Source organism: Cyprinus carpio, chromosome B4 (genome assembly GCF_018340385.1).
Source record: "Cyprinus carpio isolate SPL01 chromosome B4, ASM1834038v1, whole genome shotgun sequence".
Classification (NCBI taxonomy): Eukaryota; Metazoa; Chordata; class Actinopteri; order Cypriniformes; family Cyprinidae; genus Cyprinus; species Cyprinus carpio.
In genome coordinates this window covers 21897679-21913623 of record NC_056600.1, presented here as the reverse complement: position 1 = coordinate 21913623, position 15945 = coordinate 21897679, and the positions used below count along the sequence as shown (strand labels likewise).

General features: G+C 36.2%; 1 protein-coding gene across 1 annotated transcript in view; it reads right to left on the bottom strand.

Moving 5' to 3' along the window:
• Nucleotides 1-2511: 2511 nt before the first annotated feature.
• LOC109072949 (uncharacterized protein KIAA0930 homolog) overlaps nucleotides 2512-15945 on the bottom strand; it is a 16665-nt gene continuing 3231 nt past the window's right edge. The window contains exons 2-10 of the mRNA XM_042722382.1: nucleotides 13224-13372; nucleotides 10262-10366; nucleotides 10027-10104; nucleotides 7743-7844; nucleotides 5505-5645; nucleotides 5241-5429; nucleotides 4920-5079; nucleotides 3531-3686; nucleotides 2512-3436 (exon numbers count right to left, since the gene is read on the bottom strand). Of these exons, the coding sequence (XP_042578316.1) occupies nucleotides 3396-3436; nucleotides 3531-3686; nucleotides 4920-5079; nucleotides 5241-5429; nucleotides 5505-5645; nucleotides 7743-7844; nucleotides 10027-10104; nucleotides 10262-10366; nucleotides 13224-13372 (1121 nt within the window). The 3' untranslated portion in view covers nucleotides 2512-3395. The remainder of the gene's footprint in view (nucleotides 3437-3530; nucleotides 3687-4919; nucleotides 5080-5240; nucleotides 5430-5504; nucleotides 5646-7742; nucleotides 7845-10026; nucleotides 10105-10261; nucleotides 10367-13223; nucleotides 13373-15945) is intronic.

Here is a 15945-nt window from a genome sequence, read left to right as displayed (position 1 = left end):
CATCTGTTGTATTTGGTACCTTTTTTTGTTTTAGTAACAGCATCGTAGTTGATCGGATCTACAAACCAACATTTAGTCATGTACTACTAGTACTAAACGGTAGTTCACACAAAAATAAGTTGTCATTTGTATTCCATTGTATGGATAAATTTTTTTGCGTGTTATAAGAAAGTGACTCAGGTTTAGAAGAACATGAGGGTTATCAAACATTTTATTTTTGGATGAACTATCCCTCTGCATCCCTGTTACTCATTCTGGCATGAATATCAATGTCATTTAGAGACAGATAACGGTAATAAGGTTGCAAACTCATTTAATAAGTAGGACAATTAATATAACAGCTTATTTAATCTAATAGACCGTTGGTTTTATGTATTTAACGGATGAACAATACAGTACATATTCTAAAGGTTAAGCACCTACTTTCACTGAGAGAACTGTCCGCTTACTAAAACAGCTGATTTGCGTTGTATGATCAATCATCAAGAAGATTCTGTTGGAAGTGCTGCCCCCTTGTGTTTTTGCTGTTAGAACTGGAAGCACTGACTAACCCACTCCATATCACAGGCTTAAATAATAAAATTAAAATTAAATGTATGAAACGGAAAGATAAATAGAAACAAATCAATGTTTTCAAGTAGTTGCAAGCTAGTTTAAGACCAACAGTCTTTAACATTTCCTATAAGTAACGGATATAGATATCTATATTTATCTATCTATATCTCTATATATAAAATTACTTGTAACAATTTAAAATATTTAGGTATTTTATTTGTAAATATAAATATTTGAAAAGGGAGAAATACTGCAGTAAGATGCAAAATGGGAAATCTTTTTTTTTGTAATTATTTTTAAAATAGTTTTCACTACAATCAACATCAATAGATTGTTTGATGTTGAATTTGATGTGATTCTCAATAGTTTGCTCATTGACCTGTTTGTGCACACAGTCTGCAATATTCAGCCATGTAAATGACCACATTATTATAAGCTGTCGGTTTGTGAATTCTATGTGAAAAGCACATTATATTATGTTTTCATTACCGACTGCGTGCAGAAAACATACAGCATGATGTGCTGTTCAATTTGCTCTGTGCAGTTCTTTTTAAAGACTTCAAATCATGGACTGAATGCAAATGTGTGTAATTAGTGAAACTTTAACTGTGGCAGATATGTACACATGTGCACTACTTATGGGGAAAACGCATTTCGAAACTTACAATTAATTGAAATCAATTGCTTCACAAAATGATTCAGTTTTGAAGCACACTAAATGGCCAAAATAGAGTAAATACGATGAAAACTTGCATAATTACACATTTACAAATGTTTTCATGGATTATGCATTAAATGTAACCTACAAATAATTAAATACCATTAAATTTAAATGTTTTGTAATTTTTAATGTGTAGTGCTTATTTCATGTCATTAGGTAGGGCTTGGCAAACTAAACAATTACATAATCTTTTTTTTTTTTTTTTTTTTTTTTTATTATTCTGCATACATAGGTATTAAAATTAATTAAAATAATTTAAAAAGAACCAGATCAGTAAAATCTAGTGGTGAAGCAGCTGTACTTTGAAACGTCTCTAAAGCAAGATTTGAAACAGTATGACCAAAGGCCAGTAATAAGATCATCTGTTTTGCCCAGCGAAGCCTCATTCGCTGAAATTTTGTGATGTAGCCAGTTCGACAAGCTCTGAAACTAAGAAACAAAAGATTTCAAGTTCATTAAGCCGTTAGTGTTTCAAAAGTGCACATCAACTAATGTACAAAACCAGTAAGTGAGTTTAGCTTTGTTGTAGTACATGGTTGTTAATACCATTGGGCCTCCATAATGTGGAGGCCAAATCAATTATTTTAACCCAGAATTGTATAAATTTAGAATAAATATACTTAAGTATAAATTACACTGAACTTTACACAATTATTGAATTGAACAGAATCAACACTATTATGACTTGAACTAAATAATAACACTATAATATAGTTTAAGAGCAGCAGAATTTGTCTCATATTTGAAGAAGTTTGCATCTGGTGTTTCCTTTGAAACAGTCTGCAGCCCTATATAAATAAAGGTGATCCTACAAGTTTTCCAAGTTTTCAATTTGTGTGATATCCCACAATAGACTTTTAGTAACTGGGCAATAAATTTGAACAATAACTTTTTTTATAATGTGTATTTTCATAAAGATGTACAGAAAAGGTGTATATATATTACAACATAAATGCAACACCATGCACATTTACTGCTAAATTACCACTTGATACAAAAGCGCATGTAAAGCCTTTATCAAACTGGGACTTCCTTAAAAACAGTCTTCCACTGAAGCTTTGCACCTAAAGTAAAGCATGAAATAAAACTGAAGACTAGAGTCTTAAAATAGTTTGAACAACATCTTCAAATGCTGCTGGCATATCTGCCTATCAAATATCAAATAGATATTAAAGCTGTTGGATCAGTTATTACATTCAGCCGACACACACGTACAAAACAAAATAATACTGACACTTTGGGTTGGCAATACGTGTTCAACTCCAAAAGCCCTTTAGTGCAAAAGAGTTCTCAAAACTGAAACTCAAAGACGACAGTCCCCTAATTTGAAGAAACATGGCAGAAAACAAACCCAAAAATCAAAAAAGCAACATGTGCTTGGTGGAATCATGTGATCTAGTGTCAAGTTCATGTGTCTTTGTGGACGGAGATGTTTCTAAGAACTGTGCTCAGGTGGTGTCGTCATCCATCTTCCGGAAACGGCCTACCAAACAGGAGATACGTCAAGTTCACTAGTATTTGGAAATCAGAAATACCCTCAAACATATCCAGTAACAGACAGTCGTGTAAGTACAGGAGGACATTTGCTGAAAATCTGTGATTTACTCAGCAATGGGCTATCAAAAGGATGACGTTTGATATAGATTGGCTGGTTAGCGAAGTATTAAGGCCTAGAGCTGCGAGGAAACGTCCTTTGGAAAATATACTACACACAAAATCAGTAATATTGTGAAACCTATGAGTGTCTCTTGAAGGAGGGTTGAAGGGAGACGGCTGTGGTCGGTGCAGTTCACTGAGTATCTAAGCAGCAGTGTATTTACAAGAACGACATTCATTTATTGGGTTTCAACTCCCAATAAACATTTCCATTTTGTGTCAAAGTCTAGTGCCACTTAAGTTCCAGGTCTCGAGCCATTCTGGAGGGCGTCTCTCTGAAGAACATGTGGAAGAGGCACTTCTTGATGGAGTTTGTTCCTTAGGTTTCCCTTTTCCTCTTCTCGTTCACTGTTGCGTATTGTTCATAGTTTTTGGTTATCTGTCCGTGCGCCACACGGCGGTTCCTCGGGGGCCTGATGTGTGGAGGCACTTGGTAACATGGATTTTGAGGGGTCAGGAAATGTTATGTCATCAAAATGGGCTTTTGTCTCACCTCCAGAATATCTAAAAAAGAAACAATGGAGCCACTTAGCCACTACAGTTCACGGCTAACAGATGCAAAAGCAGCATTTTTGTATGGAGGGCAGGTGTGCTGTACCTGTGGTGATGCGATGCAAAGGAAGAGTCACGTAGGTGAGATGGGAATATAACAGAAAATACTCCTCTTTTCTGTTCAGCTTGAGCCAAGAACCGACCAGTGAGTGGCCCGTTCCTGACAAAGAGCGGGAGCGCAAGTTTGTGGCATTGCACAAGTCTGAGGAAAAAGGAAAGCACCTTTAATTTCACTTCACAACTGAAACTATCACTGTTGCAAGGAAGTAATGCTTTCCCCCCACAAAACTGTATGCATATTTGTTTTTATTTCTTCCTGTTTAAAACTAGGGCTGGCAATAAACTAGAGAATAAAAACAAATAAAACAAATGAAAACAAATATATAAAGCAGATTATATATTAAAGCAGATTATATATTAATCACTAATATAATATAACAAGGAAACAATAAAAATAAAAAAAGTAAACGGTGCACACGATTTACTAATTTAAATCGTGCGCACAATTATTATATCCAGCACACTATTTACTTAAAATGAGGGAACAAATTAGTAATTATATGTTCCCTTGTTTTAGGTAAATTGTGCGCACAATATAATAATTTGTTCCCTCATTTTTTTTAGTAAATCATGTGCACAATATAATAATTCAGTCCCTTGTTTTAAGTAAATCATGCGCATGATATAATAATTTGTTCCCTCGTTTTAAGTAAATCATGTGCATGATATAATAATTTGTTCCCTCATTTTAAGTAAACCATCCACACAATATTATAATTTGGTCCCTCATTTTAAGTAAATCGTGTGCACAATATAATAATTCGGTCCCTCGTTTTAAGTAAATCATGCACATGATATAATAACTTGTTCCCTCGTTTTAAGTAAATTGTGCACTCAAAACAATAATTCTTTCCACTTCTTGTCCACATTATCATAAACCTGTTGCCTGCAATGTTATGTTATGTTATGTTATGTTATGTTATGTTATATGTTATGTTATGTTATGTTATGTTACTGACAGAGACACTTTCATTTTAACTTTTATTTTGAGTTGGGAATGAGTTATACACACATTCTCAAAAGCCTTGCAGCATTACATGGAATAATTTTAAAAGATACAGGCATCTACATTGAAGAGAATATGGACAGGAAGTAGAATGAATTACTAAATCATGCACACAATTTTATTTAAAACGAAGGAACAAATTATTATATTGAGCGCACAATTGATTCATAACAAGGGCACAAATTATTATTTCATGTGCACGATTTAGTAAATCGTATGCACAATTAACTTTTTTTCTGCATGTCGTGTGGGGCTCCGTATTTTGTAAATATAAATTTTAGACATGCAGCATTTTATTTTATATATATTTACATAGCAAAACTGTTCAATATTGTTAAAAGAGAATACTTTTCCAGTTTGTCTGTGTACCTTCATCATCCTCTTCTCTGAAAAACTCTTCACTGTCATTTGCTGAGTGTGATTTCTTCATCTCAGCAATTCGGTTTCTGGGCACTTTCCGGCGGAGTGACGGTGAGAAGAAGGACGGCCTGTTTTTTTCCGGGGTCGGTGGAGTGCTGAATGATGTCACCTATGAGGAAAACAGGGCTATCAATTACTTTAAAAACTAAATTATTACGTCATATGTAGTTATATAATTTTCAGTGCAGAGAACAAATGCAAATGGTCCAGTATTTGTGCAACACTTGAAAATGTCTAATGAATTGGTAACAGCAAATGGATTTAACTGACCCTCTCGTGAAGAGGGGAGTCTTGGTCTTCTTCAGTGCCACAGGGTGAGGTGTCTCCAGTGGGCACTCGACTCACAGCCATCTCAGCATGTCCTTTCCCCTGAGGGCCCTTCATCCGCACAAACTCCATGTTGTTGTACTTGTAGAAGCCGAATGACATCCGCTGGGCCATCTTAGCTGCCACACTTACCTACAAAAATGTACCATGAAATACACACCAGAAGCAATGTAACAAATGTTTGGACAAATGTAAACGGAAACATACCCGGTTATCATAGACCTTCTTTAGGGCCTCGTAGCGGATGGAGCCCTGGAAGATGACACCCTGGAATGTGTTGCTTTTGTCACTGGCCACCAGCTCCACACATACCATCTCACCTTCTCCAACAGTCATATCGCTGAACACCTGCCCAACACACACACAACAATCACAGCCAATGATGACAATAACACCACCAGAATTACTAATTATTACGGCTGTTAGTTAAAGAGATGGTTCACCCAAAAATGAAAATTCTGTCATTACGTTGATACGTTGTTTTCATTCAAATCAAAGCATAAATACACATAGAAAACGTATCAGCATGGTGCAGTTGAAACAGAATAGCATACGCTGTTTGCATTCAGTGGATAATCTCCAAAATGGCACTAGGGTGACGCGGAGGAGAGAAACTGTTGAATAAAGTTGGTATTATTGTTTTCTTTGCATAAAAAAAGTATTCTTGTAGATTCGTAAAATTAGAGTTGAACCGATGATGTCACATGGATTATTTTACTGATGTCCTTGCTACGTTTCTGAACCTTGATCGTGTTAATTACATTGCTGTCTGGGAGGGTCAGAGAGCTCTCAGAATGCATCAAAATTATCTTAATTTGTCTTACGGGTTTGGAACGAAATGAGGGTGAGTAATTAATGACAGAATTTTCCCTTTTGAGTGAACTATCCCTTTAATGTGTTTATGTAGTACAGCTCACCAGTGGTACAGTTCCCACTGTTTTGTTCAACAAATGTAAGTCTGTTCGGCAGCCATATTTGCAATGCCTTCGGGCACCTCAAACAACCAAGTCCTATCTAAATGAATGGGGGAATCCTGAAATCTCAAAAACTTGTCCTATGAACTCACAATTCAATTACATATTTCAAATCAGCAACAAAATCTGAAATGAACTAGCCCATGAATGTTGTTTCTTATGTTCAAATAGCGCTAAAAAGCTTATTTTACAGGCTAGACCAACCAATGTGCATGTGGAGTTCCAACGCGCTTATGATTGCGCATGCGCATTGTCTGGCACAGCCTTAGGTTTCTATGGGAACCTGAGATTATACAGCCGCTGTAGTGGTGCAATAACTTTACAAATCAGGGATTGGCTCTTTCACTTAGAAGGCGGGACTTTTCCGACATATTGCGCATTGCATTTTCTCCCATTCTTAAGTACAGGAGTGAACTGTCTTTGTATTTCTATAGTCTTTGGTGTAGTCAGCAGCCACCTAGCCTTAAAACTGCATGCAGTGCAATGTTTATGAGCAGAAGCATTATCATAACATTACACAGCATGACACACCATGATTTTATTATTATCAGCATGGACCATGCTGGCTGAACTATCATGACTGGCAGTGAGAAGCAGGGTTATTATGGTTACGTAAAACAAAGACCGTAAAAAAACACGTTCATTCCTTGAAATAAACATTTATGGAACTAAAATATATATAAAAAACCCCTTAAGAGCTTTTATTTCAACTAGTTGCAAGGCAACATTTCTGCTTTTTATTTAGTATAAACTGAAGTACTAAACGAACTAAAATGTAATTAAAAAAGAAAATCTAATTTAAAATATTAAAAGTACAATAGCATACAGTATCAATGACACTAAAACAACACTGGTGAGAAGACAATTAAATCTGATATGTTTATATATATATATATATATATATATATATATATATATATATATATATATATATATATATATATATATATATATATATATATTAAATCTAATAAGACAACATAATCTTATGTCGGCGTGTTGTCACACATTTTACTTCAGTGAATTTCAAGACTATATTTGTATCCCAATTCACGTACTTATGCCCTATTCTCTGCCGTTTTGTAATAAATAGTAAAAGAAAAAGCTCCTTAAATACATGGATGATGCACTTTACTAAAAAAAGAAGCAAAGTGTGGAACTTTGGACACTTTGGAACTTTTGGACATCATCTTCTGAAACAACATACAATTCACAGATTGAACATTTATGATTTAAAATCTAGGTAGCAACAACACCAGGAAAACCACGTAAACCTGCCCAACCTGTTCATACATACCTCAAAAAGATATGACTTCGACATGACTTCAGAACTTATAGTTTATTTCCTTGTGTTTGATGACACACTTGTATCTTCTTTGATTGACCTGATGTTGCAGTACACAGCTCTAGAAATTACCAGTAGTTTTGATCTAGCACCATAATGTGATTTGAGAGCTTAAATAAAGGTTACCTCCTCAAAGTTGTCAATCATGAAGAAGATGTTGGGGTAGCTCATTTTTGACTCCTCCCCTTTGCTGTCCATTGGGTGTTTGCTTGGAGAGGCAAACACTTGCTGTAAATAAAGAGAGCCACTGTTTCAGTTGCAAATTCAATTAAATAACATTAAATCATTTAGCTATGATATGTCTGTGTTATCAGCCACAAGGAAGCAAACTTCCTTGTCTCTTTTATCAGTTAGTTTAGTTTGGTTTTCAGTTTAGATGTTTATGATGTGGATCTTTTCAAAGATGTTTATCAGACATTTTAGAGATGTATCTGGTTGTGTCAGCAGGTACCATGAGTTTGTGTTGTGATTGTAGTGTAGCTTGTAGTTTCATAATCCTATGGTTTTTCTAATAACAGCTGACTGAATGGTTTACCTATCAACCCTGTTATGAGTATTCAGTGTAGTAAAGAACTGATGCTTCATGCTGTAAACTTTAAGTATTAAACTACAATGTGCAGTTTCATAACCTCACAACCTTAACCAAGTAAAAGCCAGACTGTTACTATATTTTCTTTAATCAAGGCATTAGATTAAAGGGGTCATCGGATGTAAAATTCACTTTTATATGTTGTTTGAACTGAAATGTGTGTTGGCAGTGTGTACACAAACACCTTATAATGATAAAAATTCACCCAGTGTTTTTTTTATTTAATCCAGATAAATAATATCCCCTCTTTTACAAATTGAGCCATTCTCAGATTATTGGCTGTGTGATGTCACATGGACCCAGGACCCTCCCACAATTGTTGTTTGACACGGCCGTCTTACCTTAGACCCGCCCTGAGTGATCTGTCATCAGTCCGCCATTGTTTCGATGATGGACAAGAAATGGCTCCTAAGCGATAGCAGTTGTCATTTACTCCTGACATCTGAGTCGCTGAAGACGCAGTGGATATTATGTTTGTTTTTGAAAGGAATGCGCCCTTGATCTACATAAATCTACCTATGTTTGATTTCGAATCAATTGTGATTCAGCTTCACCTCCAGAAAAAGTGAGTATAAGTTTTTTGCTATGTGCTAGTTAGCAAGTTTCACGATGATTGCGGCTTAAGCAGGGGGCAAGGAAGTCGACCGGAAGTTGAAGTCGGCCGCGTGCCGCCATCTTGTAGCAGAACTTCACTTGCGTTAGCATCCCATTGACTCCCATTCATTTTTGCGTCACTTTGACAGCGAATAACTTTACATCTGAGGCGTTTAAAGACTCCATTTGTCCATTATTTATTTCTAAAGATACACGACAATGTATAAAGGGCTCCATTACCTTTTATGTTACATTATGGCCCCGTAGAAACAGTTTTTGTAAAAATAGGATAACGATTGCGTCATAACCACTCGACTCTCTGTCGCACAGTAGAGAAATTACCGTACAGACAGGAGGAGAAGCTCGCAGGCAATCGGGGAGACGTCAAGAGATATGGCGTACTGGCGTTACATTTTAAAATACTATACAAAATAATTAATCAGAATACTTACTCCTGCTCACTCACGCCAAAGAACTCCCCGCTCAAACTCGCCGTCTCTGCAAGATTAACGATGGCAGTTTTCACGCACAGCTACTAGAAGGTTTACATCTGTCAGACAGGTTGCTGACGTCATCAAGCTTAGTTTGAGTCTGCGCGTCAGAAACGGAAGTGCTAAAAAAAAGGACTCGATTTCTCATGACACCGTCTAAACCAAATACAAATAAATACCCAGACTCCACATCTTTTACTGTCTATGGGCTTAAGTTTACAGTCTCTCAGAAAACTGAGGGAACGTCGCCACCCCTCACCCACAGAGGGAGAGGGGCGGGGATAGCAGAGCACATTAGCATTTAAAGGGAAATGCACTGAAACTGCTTGCTGTGAAAAGAGCTGTTTTTGACAGGGTGAAAAGGGTGTTATTTTATGTTAGACTTTTCATTAAGACCCTAAAGAATCATATCAACTTATGGAAAATGGGCATCCGAGGACCCCTTTAATAAAGCATGACTAAGACTGTCAACTGTCTTCGTTTTAAAAACTGATTACTAAAAAGCACCTTAAATGATCTAGTGATAAAGGCTAATAATGGATAACTGCAAGACTCTAAACCTGTTATTTTGTGCAGTAAACACCTCATTGTTGACAAATATATACAATTCCTTTTATAATAATCACCTTCTAGTATCATAACCCTGAGTTTAGGCTAACTAAATTGTACTGTGTTACCTTGCGTCTGAACTGCATAGTTATATCCCAACACACAAACTGCATAGATGTTGTCTCACCTGGGATTTCTTTTTGTGGATGTGGATGTCTCCTGCATCTGAGCGTGTGCAAACTGCACATGTGACCACATAGTCCAGCTGTGGGACAAAAATACTATAAACAAAACTGCACCAAAAAGACATTATGAAAACTTATGTCGCAGAGAAATAATCTTTGGTTTATTGTTGATATTTTAGAGCAATTAATTGTGTTTACGTTGCGCCTCATAGCGTCTGATCACTGAGGTTTGCTTACATTCTGCAGGATGAGATTGAGATAGACGCTCTCTTCCCAGTCGATGTCAGGATCACCGAGTCCAGGCAGCTTTTTAGAGTCTCTTCTGTAAACCTCAACCTCCACCTGAAACCAACACAATCCCAATTCAGATGCTTCACACCTTTGCTTTGATGGGACAGGAATTTTTGGTGGAACATCTGATTCTCCTCTGCATTCAGTTTAATTAGTGTCATATGGGACATGTTAAAACAGCCAGATGAAACGGGATTGTTCTCACACACTTATTTCTAAACTTTTTTGGTGAGCTCAAATTTTCATAACATGACATTATTAAAAGTGCAATAGTGATTGTCTTCAGAAACTTTGTTTTTGTTATGCTGGTTGAAAGTCTCTTCACAGCCCGATAGCAATCATTAAGTTAAGTGGTCTAAATGTATTTATCTGTATTTATATATTCTGTGGAAGGCGTAGGACCAAAAAATGTTCCTCCAATCAAAACGCTTGGTCCGAGCATTTTAATTGGCTCTCCTACCTGCCTGACAACATATGTATTAGCATACCTCTGTGCACCCGGTTCGCGCAGACAGGATACGTCATCAGCGCGTTCACGCATACTGTGCAGACAGAGCAAGAATGGCAAACAAACATCAACAACCCGATCTTCCTTCCTGGTACTGTAGTACTTTTAAAGTTTTCTCTGACATGATGTAGGCCAGCGGTTCCCAATTCCAGTCCTCGCGCATGTCATTTTGCATGTCTCGCTTACATAACACACCTGATTCAGATAACCAGCTTGTTAGAAATGAGCTACGTGCAAGAACTGTGTTCCGATCGATATGATCCCTACACAGTGTTCATTGCTGCCTACTCCCTGAGCAGGGTAAATCTGTTGAAGCTTACTTTACTTCGGAACATTCATTCACGGATTTGGGAACCGCTGATGTAGCCTATTGTAGTAATGTTGTCTCTGGTATTCTGGTCTGTGAGTGTATATGCATTCAGGGGGTGTGGCTTTGGACGACAATTGCAGGGAGGGTGGAACGTTCCCTTTCAGTGCTATCAAGCAAAAGTTAGCATTTTCCAAGATCTTCTACTGCACCTTTAATGTAGGCAAAGATTAACCACCTTATATTTATTTGTCTTTTTATTTTAAAATCATTATGTTGTTATATTATTATTCAATAACATTTTTTGGTGGTTGTTTTTTTTTTTTTCAGAGTTGCTGTTTATCTGTATAGAATAAGTACATATACATATCATCTATAATTCTTCAATCATTCTATATCTGTAATTGTATGGTGTAACCTGTTGAGGTTCAGAAAATCAAAATAAAGTGAGGGGAAAAAAAGATTAACTATCTTATAAAGTCTGTTTAGCTTTAGCAGGTACTTTTAAAAGCCAACTATTAGAAATGCACCGATTGCCATTTTCTTGGCTAATTCCGATTTCTGATCTTTGTGTAAGTGCGACTGGCCAGCTGAAATGACTGAAACTGCCGATCCCGATTTTCTTTCTAAGAATTATATTTGACAGCATATACAAAAAAAACTCTGTTTTTTTTTTCAATGAAAAAAAAACTAAAAAAACTTCATAAAATGAATTATTTCCCCTAATCTGTACTATGTGACAGATGTTCTCTTACGTAATCAACTCTCAGAATAAATTCTAAGAGAAATGAGTTACTGTATATACACTTTTTTTTTTAAAAACGTGATTTCCCACTGTTTATAAATGGGCATTTTTCCCCTAACCTTATTAAATGTACAGGAGCATCTCATTAAATTAGAATGCCGTGGAAAACTCAAATTGTGAAACTCGTGTATTAAGTAAATTCAATGCACACAGACTGAAGTAGTTTAAGTCTTTGGTTCTTTTAATTGTGATGATTTTGGCTCACATTTAACAAAAACCCACCAATTCAATCTCAACAGAATTCATAAGAATTAGAATACTTCATAAGACCAATAAAAAAAATTTTTTTTAGTGAATTGTTGGACTTCTGGAAAGTATGTTAATTTACTGTCGCTTTGGATAAAAGCGTCTGCTAAATGATTAAATGTAAATGTAAATGTAAATGTACTGTACATGTACTCAATACTTGGTAGGGACTTTTGCTTTAATTACTGCCTCAATTCGGCGTGGCATGGAGGTGATCAGTTTGTGGCACTGCTGAGGTGGTATGGAAGCCCAGGTTTTTGTTAAATGTGAGCCAAAATCATCACAATTAAAAGAACCAAAAGACTTAAATTACTTCAGTCTGTGTGCATTGAATTTATTTAATACACGAGTTTAACAATTTGAGTTGAATTACTGAAATAAATGAACTTTTCAACGACATTCTAATTTATTGAGATGCACCTGTATGTGTCATCTTTCACATCAAATCAATTAATTCAGTCAGAATAATAAGAAACCGTTACCATTCAAATGAAACAAGTATCAACAAACTCCATCTCTCAGCTGCAGGAAACACAGAAGCTGCATCTGAAGTGGCACTAGATGTATTTACAGACTGTTTGATGAAGCTGAGGTGCCAGAAAATGCATTTACACCGCAAAATTGCAAAAGCATAAATGATGTTATAAGATTTGCTTTAAATATTTTTTAAATATACAATTAAGAAATGATGGGGAAAATGCAATGATACTTTTAAAATATGAAATCAAACCACCAGTAGCTGGCGGCAAATCGTTTTAACAAGTGAGTCACTTATTCATTCATGCAAATGATTCGTTCAAACAGCTGATTCATTCAGAAACGAGGAAAGTGACTGTGTTTATGTATGTTTTACTGAATCATCGACTCGATTCGTTCAGTGTATTAGGGACCTAATGAAAATGCTACAGTTTATACGTTGAAGTGCTCAAAAAAGCTAGGGCATGCATGAAGCTCTCTAACTATTAAGTGTGAAATTCTTGGAGCCATTTTCTCAGTTTCACCTCTACACCTCATTCAATGAGAATTAATAGGTTCATCTCACCTTCTTCCCTTCTGTGTTGTCTGCACTGACGTAAGACAACTTGCGGCGCACATAGAAAAGCATATCATCCTGACGTGGTGCCCATTTCTCCATGAAGTATGTGGAGAACATCCATGTCCAGAACACTATGCGGTCATCCTTGAAGCACCCAACAAAAAAAAACAAGAATCCAGTTTCATACAATTAATTTCATACAAGCGTTTTAATCAAAAGGCTCCTGCACAAAATTTCAGCCATATCTGCTGCCTTTTCTTTTGTTAGAAACAAAAAATAATAATTTTGACTGCAAACGTTTTTTTTTTTTTTTTGGTCAGATTTCACCTCAGGAAGTAAAATGTGTGACCACTGTTGTCAGATGTTATTGGTGATTTTCAATGTTATTGCAAAGTTCAACAAACATATTACAGTAAAATAAAATGAAAATGTATCCTATTTACTTGTTTAATACACATTCTTAGTCTTAACTGTAAAATATTTATTAATGCATATTCTAAATTTTCATAATCTTTCATTAAAAAAAAAATTAATTGCTTGACCTCTTTTCAAATTACTTTCTTTTTCCACTGGATGAAAAATTAAATGAAAATTGTCATTTAGTTATTGTTTTAGCAGTTCTTGCATTCATTCCACTTTTCACCACCCAGTCAATTCCCAAAGAATAACATGGATACACAAATATATGAACATATGATTACAAGGTTTGAAAACATTCAAAGGACAAACAGTTCAAAAGACATTTAATTCAGTGTCTCTGTGCCATCATTAGCTGTAATTGCAGCAATTGTATGTGTGATTGGTGACATATTTATTGATGCGAATGAGCCATTTAGATATGTTCTGTCAATCCATCGAGACTGAGAGTTGTTCAGAAACCTAATACACTTTCAGATCTGCACCAGCACCCTGTTAGCTAAAAAGGTGCTACCGTAGTGCTTCAGTAACTCCTAACATGACATTTACTTCCATTGTTATCGATCTACAAAAGACAGAGAGAGAGAGAGAGAGATGTTCACAGGACTTGGACTTCCACATCCCCTTTTAGAAAGAGGAAGATACTGCTGGATATCTGTTCAGTTCTGCCTGAGGATCCACTACTCAACAAGCTTAAAGGGATAGATCACAAAAAAAAGAAAAAAAAGAATATCATCATTTACTTACCCTCAGGTTGTTCCGCTATATTAATTTCTTTCTTGTGCTGAACACAAAAGAAGATATTTTGAAGAATGTAGTTAACCAAACTGTTGCTGGTCCCTATTGCCTTCCATAGAAGTCTGAAGAAATTTCAGCAGAAGAAAGAAATTCATAAAGATTTGAAACAACTTGAGTGAATTGAGTTGAGTTGATAACAGAGTTTTCAGTTTTGGGTGAACTATCCTTTTAAACTTGTTGTCAACTATTTATCATTCAGTATATAAATCCCACTACTATGTTTTAAATCCATGAGCCGAGATTACTTCATCTTTCATAACAAACAAATTAACTGACCAGGACAAGTCTTAAGTCAATATTTCACGGTGAAGTCAAGTATCTCTGACCTTTAAACAGACGCTATAGACAAACAGACAGATTTCAACACTATCTAAAAGCATTGCCCGCCAGCAAAACAACATTGCAATCTACTTCATTTTTCTCTTCAGTTCTTTTAGAGTTACTGAAACTTTTCATTTCTTCTAATAACAAATGACAACTTCTATAGAATTTAATCAGAGTAGATTCGTTTGAATTGTAGATTTCATACGTAATTTAAGGATTTTTTTATTTTTTTTGTAAAATAAGATTATTTCTTAAAATAAGATTATTCAGTTAATTTAGTTAATGGAGTCGGTACTGTTTTTTTACAACATTTATTAATGTTAGCTAATAGTAATATCTACATTTTTGACATTTTAGATTTTAAACATTTGTGACCCTGGACCACAAAACCTTAAAGGGGTCATATGATGCTGCTAAAAAGAACATTATTTTGTGTATTTGGTGCAATGAAATGTGTTTATGTGGTTTAAGGTTCAAATAACATAATTTTCCACATATTGTTTCTCCTCTATTGCCCCGCCTTCTGAAACGCATCGATTTTTACAAGGCTCATTGGTCTGAAAAGTGAGGTGTGCCCTGATCGGCCAATCACAACGCACTGGCCAAATACCTCAAGCATTTGATGGAAATGTTACGCCCCTTAACAAATTGTGATGCCTTGTCCGCCCGGAGCGATGAGACATAAAGATAAAACCCATTATAAACGTGATATAAACATGATGTCTAGTCGTGTCCTCTTTTGGAAGGCAAAACAAAGTAGTTTCTCTTCTCAACGAAACAGCATCACACACCGTGGCCTTGAGTGAGCGGAGGCCGGAGGTCTAGAGTGAGCCGCGGCCGGCTTGAGTGAGCAGAGGCGGGCGGCCTGAGAAAAACCACACATGAAAACCCCACGAAGGACCCTACCTTGTCCACGCTGAAACCACATGTGACAACCCCGGGCTGGACTCTGCTTCGTCCACGGTGAAAACCAATCCGGCGATCCACAGTGCAAAGTTGATGTATTACCTCAGCAACCAGCACGGATCAGCTCCAGGCATGACGAAGCGGATATCGTCCTCTTTTGGAAGGCCAAACAAAGTAGTTTTGCTTTCACAGTGAAACACACAGCGTCTATACGACATGGCGGCGGCGGCAACAACAATACTACAACGAGAATAAAAGGTACACCTTTTTTCTTTACGTGAAC